A 12,614-nucleotide genomic window follows, 5' to 3' on the forward strand; every position below is an offset into this window, starting at 1 on the left:
TCCCAAAGCAATCACGCAAAGGTTGTTTTTACAAAGCCAATTCTACTCTGAACCTAAACAAATCAGGGTTGGACAAGTAGAGGTAAGCAAATACACCTGTCTGGACATCAACAACCACACACGTATATTTGCTAGATTTAAACCAGTTTGACCTCAATAAGGAGAACTCTTTTCTGGACCACCAGAGCCCACAAGCCCCTGCTACCTTTCAGCATGCAAACTCAGAGCTTACACAGGCCACGCAGGCTGCTGCCACCCACCAGCTGGACACTGAGCCCGCAGCTGCCAGCAGCACTAGCTGGAGCCTTTATCATCATCAGATTTCCATTTCTTTACTTTTTTTTTTTCTTTTTTTGGTGTGATGTATTTCAAATTCACCTACAGCAGTCTTAGCATGAAGTCTCTCACTTTCACCCCTACTCCTTGCCTTCTCATCTGACCCCTTTCCTGCTGCCATCCTCTTTCCTTCCCACAATGTTCCCTTACTCATTCTCTCCACAGCTACTGCAATCGACAGACCTGCCAGCTTTCTCTCTGCAGTTGGCACCCACTCCATCACAGCACTTTAAGAAAACAGTCCCCAGCATTTCAGGAGTAACAAGCTGTCTTGATCACATCAAATTATGATCTTCAATATTTATATACGTATGTACACATTAATACGTGCACTATAAGTGCATATATGCTTGATGTTCTCAGTTTATGGGCTTTACCCAATTTCAGTTCCAGTAATGCTGTTCAAACGTAATGTAATTCCACTAAACCACATCAGAGCTGACTGTCACAGATGTCTACAAAACCAAGAACTCAGATGTTCTTTTTTATGTTTTCCACTTTTCAACCCTCTTGCAATCTCATGGTGATGCTGCTTACAAATAGTAGACAAATACAGCTTATAAATGCATGTACCGGATGTGTTATCAAATCATCCTCCCATTCAACTTATCAGAGGCAGCAGCCAGATGGAGGCACCACTAGTCATTTTACCCACAGCTTGCAGTATTTTTCCAATGGGAAAAAAATCTAAAAAAATTCAGAGCAGATATCCATTACTTGGCAGAACATCTATTCCTACACAGACTGTGCATTTGCTTTTCCTTAGCAAACTCCTTAGAAGCCGCTCACTGCAGACCTCTAGGCCAGACACCGAAAATGTCTTTATCGAACCAGGCTTGGACAAACTGAAAACAATGCCTCTTCCTTTGAGAGGATTTCCAAACAGCTGTAAGGGATACTCACGCCAAAATGCCTGAGATGTAAAGGGTTTCAGCAGACAAGTATGACAAGTAGCTGAACATGAAGACGAGCAGAGGTTCAATAGCAGAAACGTTGTGGGTGAAACGAGTCATGAGCGCTGAAACAAATCCAAAGACGATGCCAAACAACACACCACCCAGCCCCACCACGAAGAAGCGAGCGAAGCCAGCAAAGACATCGATGGATTCAATTTCTTCATACCTGTGCATCTGGGTGAATGCGATGAAGATATTATATAAAACCTACATGTAAAAACAAGGAGACAGTGGTCAGGCATCTTTCTGAACCTGGCAGGCTTACTCATTTCATTTGGCAGGGGTAGATATATGACTGAAATTGCTTTAGACAGCTCGGCAAAGTAACAATTGAAATCTCAGCTGGTTCTTAATGACTCCCATAATTAAGGGTCTGTTAAGTATTCTGAAAAATAGCAAAAAAGGAAGGGTAGATATTTATGTAATAAGAGCAAAAACTCTGGGAGATCAAAAGCAATTGAAGCAACAGAAAAATATTAATATGTGTTTGTTTTCTGAAAGTAAACTTAATTATTGGTCTTTGTAGCGAATGTTGAAAACCCAGCTGGGTACCTTACCAACCCCAGGTGCTACCCTCCACGTTCTCTTTCTGACTTAGGTTGGGACAGGGCAGCAACTAAGAATTACACTCTTGACTTAAATCTTGTTTAGGTCATCTATATGATCAGTAGACTAGACACGCTTCATAAGATGGACTCTGGCATGTTATATGTTTTTCAATAGTACTTGATGTATAAAAATCATGAAACATCACTGGGAGTGGGAGAGGAAGTAGAAGAAAGAAGGGAAGGGAAGAGAAGGGAAGGGGGGAGGAAGGGAGGGAAATGGAGGAAGGGGAGAGAAGGGAATGAAAGGGAAAGGAAGGGAAAGTGGTAGTGTCAGTTTCATGTTATCTCTAGCTAAATAAATACACACTCTGTATCCTCGCATATTTTGGGTTTGATTCCATTTAAAGTCCTTGGAATCAAACCCAAAACATGCGAAGATACAGTCTGTATTTACCTAGCTAGAGATAATATGAAACTGACGCTATCATTACACTCCTTCCCAGCAACTTTGTGTCAGTCTCAAAGTGGGAACCCAAAGCTGTGGCGTTCTAAATAGCCTAAAGAACCTTCACACATATATTTTGACCACAAAGTTTGAAATGACAAAATGAAATGAAAACAACATCAAATTAAAAGAAAGATTGAATTTGCTACATTATATAATTTGGTCTGTAAAGATAATTTCAATTAGTTTAGAGCAGATAAATTTCCCATATTTCTATTATCAATAATTTATTTTCTTCAGAAATCCATATGAAAAATCTTCAATATGTTCCACTTTCATCCATCTTTTAGAACTTAATAGAGTTTTCACAGTAATGAGTTGTGCAGTAATAAAAACATCTTAGAGGTTGCTGACAGTCAGTTAACGCTAAGTCCTGTCAGAACTGTGTACAGGAAGTGTGTAACACATGAAAGTCACCTTTCAGTTTTTAAGAGAATTTGAGGAATACCTAAAGAAACGGTCTCTTTAAAGCTGTTGCACCAATGCATCAGTTCAAAACTGAAAAATGAACAAAAATCATTTGCCTTATCTCATTTTCTTTGGTCTTTCTTCTTCATATAGTTAATTCCAAAAGGCTGTTAAGAAGATTAAAGCAGATATTTGCAGGTAGAAGAGTCAAGCTCATTAGGATAATAATTATTCCCCAGCTAGTATCTAATCTTAAATTGCTGCTGGAAACATATGACCTTGAGCTGTCACACAGCCTGTTCTCCAGGAGGCTCATTGTTGATATTTCTGGGGGACAAAAACAACAAAAAGTTTCACGTGAGAAAATACCCAGAGCTGCTTTCCTGACGACCACATATGAAATCAATCTCTTCAGTGAGTGGCAGATAGGGAAAAGACAGTTCATATCTCTACAGTGGGTAAACCTTACTCTATTTACCACATAGCTTTTAATTATAAATCTCGTTTTCTTTCCTTTCCTTTGTTTTCTTTCCTTTCCCCTTTTCTTGGAGATTTAAACCTTTTCCTAAGACTTATGACTCTTATAAACAATACCAAGGCATGAATCTATGCTAGCTTATGAATAAAGCAAATTATCCTCAGCAAATGACTTAGTAAGTTTTTCTATCTTTTTCTAGTTCCTTAAGTGTCTATATGATATAACTGAATTGGCATTAAAATGAAAATATGACATTATTTCCATTTTTTTGGTAACATGCTTTGTAGGAGTAAACTGTTCCATACAGCATCCCGCTCTGCATCATGGAAGTAAGGTTCCATGTGAATGCTGCTCATCTAGGTTACATTGCAGTGTCTGTGCCAGTAAATGGAGTACTATAATTCTTTATACAGTAGGAAAGCCTGAATCAGCTTAGGGTGCCTTTGTTCACTGAAAAAAGAAGGGATGGACTGATAGCTGGCCTCATTTAACAACTCTGAGAACATCATGTTTCGGGTTTTTGAGTGAACATTGCCATGTAGTGGTGCACCATTGGGTGACTGTTAGTCAGGGAGAGGAAGAGAGATGGTGACACAGTCACCCACAGGGGACCTCCTGGGGGACTGGTCCCTGCTTCTGCTGTCTGTATGATAGAAATATTGCACACACCATCCGTATCATAAGCATCAGAAAAAAGATTTTCAGTAACGGTCAACACAGGAAGACTTGACAAATCTTCCTTTCCACTCTGATAACTCTTTTGAAACACATGCATTTAAGTTTAGCCTAATCTGGGTCAGCTTCCACAGCAGGAGCAGAGACTATCTCCATCCTCTCTCCTAGCACCCATACATGCCAGTGGTCAAAGCCTCTTTCAGCAACATCGGAGACATAGATTTAAATCCTCTCAAATAAATAAATTAATATTACTTGGGTCTCTGTCGTGCTGTAGATTCCTTTAACTGCTCTGCTACTACATACAAGGAAGAGAGGGCACCATTAGAGAAAGAAGTCAACTGCTGCTTCATTTTGAGTACAGCATAAGGTGTAGGGGTTCTCAGTGTTTCTAAAATCAAACCTCAGTAGTCAGGGGAAAAAGTTTCTTAATGGACACAGGTTCTCAGCTCCAATTTGAGAGAGAACCAGCCTGGATATGTGCAGGAGCAACAAAATCAGGGTCCTCCACCTGTGTTCAGGTTTGAATGAAAGCTGCTGGTTTCACTAACATCTGCATTCACAACAAGGCTTTGAAACGCCACTAATGAATGATATATTTTAGGACCAGTCCTATTACTGTCTGTGCTACTCTAATGCTAACAGTCCACTCAGAGACAACTGGGAAAAAGAAGCAATTAACAAGACCTGGAGCCCTCTTGTTCCATCCACAGGCTTGACCCTACAGAGGATAATGGGGAAAAGTACTGTTATTTTTTTATTTCTTTTATACCAGGATATTGAACTAAATGTAGGAGAGGAAGCTAATACAAAAGTTCAGCAAAATTCATACAGGTTTTTCCTGTTGGAGAAAAAAAAATGTTCAAGCTGATAAGCAGACTGGAGAGAACCAGAGGATATTTGTCTTTAAACAATCAAAAAATATGTATGTGTAATATATCTTGCTGATATTATCTTCTTAAACACATAGAGTTAACTGAAAGGAAACTGTTAAGAGAGAAATGGGGGGGGAAGATAAGAGACCTGAGATAAATGGTTTTAAAGACTTTAAAGAAGAAAGTGAGGTATCAGAGAGGAGAAAGCTAACTGTTGGGCTCCATCCAGGTGACAAATAGTTCAGCGTTCTCAAACATGAAGTCAGGTAGAGGTCTGGAAAACTTGAACACACAGAAAATGGATAAGTGATGGATGAAGCAGGAATGCATCAGCAGGAGCTGACAAGTTGATTGCAACATAGCTGCTGTGAGAACAGCCCCAAAGATGAGGGCACGTGGGACAAAGGGAACTCACAGTACTTTAGCCAACATTCCACATGTATAGCTTTTTCATCTTTTTTTTGCTAATGCACCTAGTGCTGCTGAGGAATGCCTTAGTACCACTGTTTTTAAAGGCTTTCCGTCACTACACATTTATGCAGTAACAGGATCTGGACTGAAAGCTCATGTAAATAACATCGTGAGTTGCACCCACATCATAAATAACTGCTGGGAACAAGGAGAAGGCAAGTTAGAGAGCCAGCCAAAAAAAAAGTGATGGAACAAGCTCTTCCAGGGTAAGTAAGAGGTGCTACTTTTTGAGGCCTGCATTCGAAGGAACCAAAAAGACAAGTGGAATTGATAGATGCATTGAAGATTTTTTTGTTTGTTTGGTTAAAACTCTAACATATAAACAGTTTGCATGTAAAATTAAATAACATTTGTCACTGGGTTCTACATCAGCCCAGCATCTGATTCACCAAGAGGAAGGACTTATGACTATAGGCTGTGGCTTCAAGAAATTATTTCACCCCTTTTCCTTTTCACTTTACTCATAAACTGCACTCCTCCCACGAAACCTTTCAGCAATGAACTTTGTGTAGATTTTACAAGTCCAAGTTGTGCTGTGTCTCGTGTATAACAGTATCTGAATAGTTTTTATGCGGTGTAGATTCCTGTGATTTAACTTCTGTAAAGATCTTATCTTGCAAAAATCATTAACTTGCAGCACATGAGCAGTCCTGTTGGTTTCTGAGCAAAGAATTTCCTGCTTGAAATTTCTTGTTTGAAAAACATGTGTTCTAAGTGGTTTTGTCGGTTGTGGTTTACAGCTAGAATTTCAGGTTGCTCCTAGTTTTAGTAGAACTAATGAGAGAAGGGGGAAACTATTAGCAAAAGCAGGTCTGTGAAAACATTCTTTTGCTATTAAAAAAAAATCAACAAGCAAAATCCGTCTTATTCCAGAAGCATTGTTTCCAGACACTTGCGATAAGACGGCCAAGAAGGTGAACATTTGTCACATGTCACTTCTTTTACTGATAGAAAGAGTTATTAGTGGATTTTAGAATTCCTGTCTAAGGTGTCTGGGGAACTTCCTATAAGCAGAAGGAGGAAGCAGTGCAATCTCTACAGGTTGTCCATATCTGGCTTTTTTTAATTTTGGTAGAGGGCTTTCTAAAGCATGTGACAAGACAGGGTCTCCTGTATCGCTACCCCTGCTGACTTCTGTCTTTAAGCAGTCCTGTTTTCTATTTGTTTGTTTACACAATGTTGAGAATGTTCCTAAGTCTTACACTGATTCTACCAGCAAAATCAGCTGTAGTTTACCCATTCACTTGCAAGAGCAAGATGTGATGTGTAATTTATATCTGTATGCTTCCCTCTTTCAGCAGCTCTAAAACAATATGTTTTTGAAAGAGTGAATGTAAGATGCAATTTTTGCATACATAAAAATTACTTGTGTGTTGCCAGGGGAATATCCATACTATAAATAATTTATCTACAATCTCCTTAGAACTGCTCTTGCCCTGTATCCGATAAAGACACAAGCTACAAGAGCCGAAAGAGAGGAATACAAGGAATGGAAAGAAACTCACCACAGTTATGCCGTCATTTAGCAATGACTCTCCAAAGATCATCATGTAAAGCTGCTCATTAACAGAGGCTTCTTCAAAAACTACCAGAGCTGCCGCAGGATCCACAGCCGAAATCATGCTGCCAAAGAGCAGGTTCTGCAGCAGGTTCAGGTCAGTCAGGCCAAAGGCTTCAATCTGGCAGATTCCATAGAGGGAGAGACCAATTCCAAATGAGTTTAGCAGAGATCCCAGCACAGACCACCAGAGGATGGATCCAAAGTTTTCAAAAAATGGACGAGTTGGCATGAAATAACCTTCCTCCAGGATGATGGGTGGCAGGAGATACAAAAAGTAAATACTTGTATTCATCACTGGTGGAGATTTGTGATCAGAAACAAAGATGATTGTTCCAACTAGTGCTCCAATGGCAATCAGAATGCAGCTTTCAGGCATGAGTTTTGGTAATCGATGATAGAGATGGAAACCTTGAATAAAATATTAGGTTATTATTCAAGCTTAAACTAATTTGATGTCAGACAGATGTTTTGCTTGCCTTTGAATACTTTGTCTTCAGATATCCAGGTTTTGCTCTTAGTGTTATGAACATAAATACACAGACAGTACTGTTCCCTTCAAAGTTAACCATTCCCAGACTTATACCACTAATGCAGAAAAAGAGTCTGGCCATGAATCTATTCCCACTCCCCAGCTCTCAATTTCTGACCAAATGCTCCTGAGTCTAAGCTTCACTTCTAGGAATGCAGAATCCTATTTGAAAAGGTATTTCACAATTTGAAAACAAAATATTCTTCAAGAATCCTTGCTGCCCAGCTGCTACTGCTAAGCCTTTGAGGCACAATATTGTTCCCCAAAGAGATCCCCCATCCCTGGCTGCAGGTTTGAGGACAGCTCCCCCCAGAGCTGAAAGGGTCCCTGGATGCAGAACTCCCACTGGATGGCATGGTCTGCTCAGCTCCTTCTTCTTCCAGCACTCCCCTGAATCACTGCATGGACTTCAGGTGATCCACAGACTGAGGTAGTGAGTACTCATGAACACTGAAATGTACAAATTATCTCAAGTACTAAAAAGAATCAAATCACAATAAAATAAGACACTGTACCAGCTGATTGCTCTTTTTTTTTTCTGGGTAAACTGCTGTTCCTACTTAAGGACAACAACATTTTGTGAAGAACCTTATGAGTTAGTTTACCAGTGATTTCAGCAGACATGAAAGAACTGCCAGAAGCTATCAAATCACTGTGGGGAAAAAACAAAAAAACAAAAAAACAAAATCCAAACATCCTGAGGGATCTTTTGTTTCCTCACTATAACAGAGGCTGAGTCTACACTAACAAATGAAGCAGGCCAAAGACTGCCAGCCAGAAGGGTTCAGCTTGCATCCATACTGGCAAATTCCCTTCCCTACCCTACAAAGCAGCGTTCACATCTAAACTGCCAAAGGGAATAGACCCTGGCTTGAAGTCTTTCCAGACAGCCTGGAAGAAGGCTTGTCAAAACTGGTCAGAGCTGAGAAGGAGTACGCCAACAGTGATACGGTATGGACAGACACACACAGCTTCCTGTGAGGGTGCTTGTTAGTGTGCAAACACAGAGGTAACAAAGCTGTTTGACAGAGAAAGGGCTGCACTTGCTATATAGATGTTGTGGGTGGGAATCTCCTCTTGCCCACCTTCATGTATTGCTACTGCAAGTGTGGTCATAGAAATGTTCCTATTTGAGACTAATAATGATACAAATACGAAGATAATGCCTATCAATGGCTCATCTAGTTGCTGTACCAGGAACTGTGTGATCATATTGTGAATGAGAGGTGTCTCAACTAGAAATGTAACTTGTGATTCAGAATTTACAAGAATGAGAATGAGGCGGACTAAGAAACCTATAAATCCAACGGGTGTGTCTTCATGCCTGAAGCTGCTTCAGCCTTCATCCCATGACTCTAGCGACTAATGACATGACCGCATTTCTGTGACCCTTGAATTATCAATATTCAAAAGTAAAGGAAAAGAATTTTTTAAGGAAATTTTAAATAATATATTTAGCAGACTATTTGTTTTTACAAAAAAAAAAAAAAAAAAAAAAAAGAGCATGTACTCATCTCCTTTTTTATTAGGGAAAAAGAAATCCCAGATCCTGTCAGTTTTACAGAATAAGAGAATCGCTGCCCATCCTGAAATTAGGAAAGAAGATAGACTGAGAATTGTTAACAGTTTGGAAATCTTCCTCGACTACCCAGATTATGCAGACTAATTCTTTCTTCCAAATAGATTTGAAGTCAGCATATTTCATGAAAAATAATATTATTGGAAAACGCTCAGCTAGGGAACAGGAGAGTTCTTCTAAATTATCTACTTCTTGCTCAAAACAAGAATATAGAGTAAATGGGCCATATGGCAAGCCCAGTGCTTTTATAGATGTTGAATGAAGAAATTGGTCAATATGCTCACTGCCAACAAACTCTGTTAATGCAATAACAAGAAATTTGATTTGTGAAAACTTTTATTATTACTGTTTTAGCAGCAAAGACATTTATTTATAGGAGGTGGATTGAGACCATCAGCTGTTATAAAATGGGCAAGTCATTGTCAGTGATAACAATCTTTGACAACTGTGTGGCTTTGACATGAAAAATGTTTCTCTTCAGGCCATCTCCAGAAAATCATCAGTCCCACCTGCCAGCCTATTCTACAGGAATGTTTGAAAATCCCATGGAAGGACAAAAATAGCAGAGAGGTCACATGTGTGCAGCTCTTTACTTTATTACCATCTTCTTCATTGATATTTGATATTTGATATTTGATATTTGATATTTGATATTGATTTGGCATCTGAGTGGTCAAAATAATTTTATCCCAGCCATGTAAACTTATAAGACACATGGTCTGCCATTTTTGCTATGTTAATTGCAGTCCCTACTTCTCCATGAGTTGTCTTTCTTTATTCAGAAACCTACATGGATCTCTAATAGAAGCTAGATGAGTCGTTACGTGTTCAAAAGCAGTTATCCTACATCTCTGATGAACTAAACCATTTTAGACTCTCAATCCCTTTCTTCTTGCATTACTTTCTGAGAACCTTTGAATAGCAAATGTGTGAAAGAAAGACTTACAGGGAAATGTTTCCTATTATTCAGAGAATGGAAGAATTCTTGTCTCTTTTCTGCTCCAAATTCAATATGCTTGAAGTCTTGGTCAGTTTCTGATTTCTATAGCTGTGATAAGTCATAAATTCTAATATCTTGTGATGCTTAAATATTAGAAAATGGGATGGACAGCGCTGTGTAGGGGACCTCCATTACTGCTCACTAGCATGGACAAACCAAGAGACTGAGGGTTAGAGGTCGTATATTTACTTAAGTAAGCTGGAAGCATTCAGAGGTGGAATTTTGTTAGTGTCATGGTCCTCCGTTCATCTGAGGACAGCACCTGTAAAAACCATCCCAAGTACAAAAAATTGTGGAAGTTACTTGATTACAAGGTACATTTTTGACTTCGTGACCAGGTAGAAAGAAACAATATCCCATTTTCTACTTACCTATTTTTGCAAGAGAAGCAAAGAGTATCCAAAGAGTAACTTCATAGGGAATTTGTACATAGTCATAGTCCACTGTGAAAACATGTAGTCTCGTATCTTGTGAAGAGTCAACAGCATCCCCATTGTCAGGTTCATATCGAGGTAAGAAACTCTCACTCAGATTTGGCTCATCCAAATAAGCAGTGGAAGGACAGCATACCAGGCTCAACAGCAGCAAACAGTTCCAAAGGTTTGCATGTGCAAGCGTGGTAGAGCCCATGTCTGGGACAGTGACTCTTTTATTACAGATGTAGCATATAGTAGGTACGTGAAGGTATGCCACACTCACTCCCGTTGATTCGCGCTGCTCACAGACACGACAGCTTCTTCTTCAGGGCTGCTTCATTTGCCTAGTAGAGGTCATTTCAAAAGCCCTAGTGTGCCTGTCCTGTTCCTTGTGTTTCAGACAGACCTGGAGTTTGTATGAAGATACCAGTTCTGCAGGTTCCTCCAACCCAGATAAACCCCAGCTACAGCATCACCCTGTTAAGGAACAAAAAACCCTTTCCAACTACATTACTTTTAGAGCCACTCTGATTTTTTTTTCCTCACTGTCAAAAAAATTAAAAAAGCACAATGCACGCCATTCAGGCCATAAGCACAGCACGAGTAAGTAGCATCAGGTGGGAAAGACAGTGGCATTCTGAACAGGCAGGAGAGTTTGCTCCATACCTTCCTCTCCTACCCTCACTCCCCGTTTGCCTCCCAGCACAACTGGAACCTCAGGTACCACACTTGGCACTGCTCGCTGGTCCCGTCTCTCCTGATAACAAAACTGTTTGGTGTGTAAATAAATGTACTCTACAAGGCTGACTATAGGGACATCTGGTGGAAGACCACATAAATTACATTCTCCTTTAGGAAAGTGTTCTCTCTTAATTGCATGTATGTATTTTAGCACGTTATAAAAAGAGAAATGTCTGAGTTATATGGAGTTATATGACATGCCTAAAAATGGATGTTTACTTGTCTTGTATTTAACATTTGTTTATTGTTTATCCTCCTCCAACAACACATGCACCATTTTGGAATAGTTTTATAAAAGGTCAGCTTCTTCTCTCTTCCACAAAAAATGTGTTAGGATAACAAAGTGTGCAAACATAGTAATGTTGGTTGGAAATTGCTAAAGCCTGTCTTACATCCCTTAGAAATGACTAAATTTAATTTACTGACAAATTATTCAAGCTACCCATGTATCTGGTTGTGTTGGAAAGCAATGTCAGGTTACCTCCATGTTAGGGATCCAGTGGGTGCACTCCAAGACGCTCTGCAGTGCAAAGCACAAGGCAACAAGTGGTGACAATTGGGAAATTTGCTTCAAAAGCTTATCATGATTTGAACTTAAATACCAATGCAGGTACAACTGTAGTGAGAAAATCTTCACTGGTCTAGACAGTGATGCTGTTCGATGTTTTGTTTCTACATGAGACACTTTCTTCTGCTTCTGCCTCAACAGCACTACCACAGCTGGCCTGCTGAACTTTGATAACAATACAAAATTAGGTAGATAGTGCTCAACCTGCTTGCAAAAGAATAGCTCTTTTTTTCAGTATGCTGTTCCTATTAGCAGCAGTATTTCTTGGAGTTCCTTTCCAACAAGGAACCTGTGGATGAGATATTCAATTAACATTATAAAACAAGTTTTCATTAACTTGAAGGCCAAATGAAGCCAGCAGAACACCAGATCAGTGGCTCTCCTGCTCAGATTTTCTTTAACACTAAGCATTGCATTTGACTTAGCTACAGCCATACACACGTACAGACTGCAAACTGTGTTGGGGTAACCCTGGAGAGTTAGCAGCCAGAGGATTGCAAGGGAAAGATTTCAGAATCCCTGCAAGTCTACTAGGTGTGACAACCAGGACTTTGATTTACAATCACAACACACCCATAATACCAACAGGTTCCGTGGGACCCATTAGTGACCATCACCAGATAGGAGCAGCAGTGTGCAATTATCTGTGAGTATGAAATATTTCCCTACTGGTAGAAATTCTTTCTCCCATTGCAGGAAGGATGGAGATGCCTGGGGTTGGCCCTCACACCATTCTGCTTCTTTTCTCAACCCCGTTGTCATACCCAGTTGTGGCAGTCTCACAGAGCTTTCTTTCCTTGGTACTCCCACAGAAGGAGATAACTCATTTAAAGAGTCTGGATTTGTCCCACTGGACTACACAGGAAAATCATACTGCAAGCTTCCTCTGGAGTTCCATTTTTAATCATTTTCTAGAAAACAAGTATAAAAATATTCCAGAAGAAATACAGTGCAAAGAACAAAACATT

General features: G+C 39.7%; 1 protein-coding gene across 1 annotated transcript in view; it reads right to left on the minus strand.

Moving 5' to 3' along the window:
* SLC9A4 (solute carrier family 9 member A4) overlaps positions 1 to 10,660 on the minus strand; it is a 31,020-nt gene extending 20,360 nt beyond the window's left edge. Inside the window, exons 1-3 of the mRNA XM_054076705.1 lie at positions 10,293 to 10,660; positions 6,758 to 7,221; positions 1,240 to 1,499 (exon numbers count right to left, since the gene is read on the minus strand). Coding sequence (XP_053932680.1) covers positions 1,240 to 1,499; positions 6,758 to 7,221; positions 10,293 to 10,551 — 983 coding nt within the window. The 5' untranslated portion in view covers positions 10,552 to 10,660. The remainder of the gene's footprint in view (positions 1 to 1,239; positions 1,500 to 6,757; positions 7,222 to 10,292) is intronic.
* Positions 10,661 to 12,614: the final 1,954 nt, after the last annotated feature.

The sequence above is a fragment of the Cuculus canorus genome, chromosome 1 (assembly GCF_017976375.1).
Source record: "Cuculus canorus isolate bCucCan1 chromosome 1, bCucCan1.pri, whole genome shotgun sequence".
NCBI classification, from domain to species: Eukaryota; Metazoa; Chordata; class Aves; order Cuculiformes; family Cuculidae; genus Cuculus; species Cuculus canorus.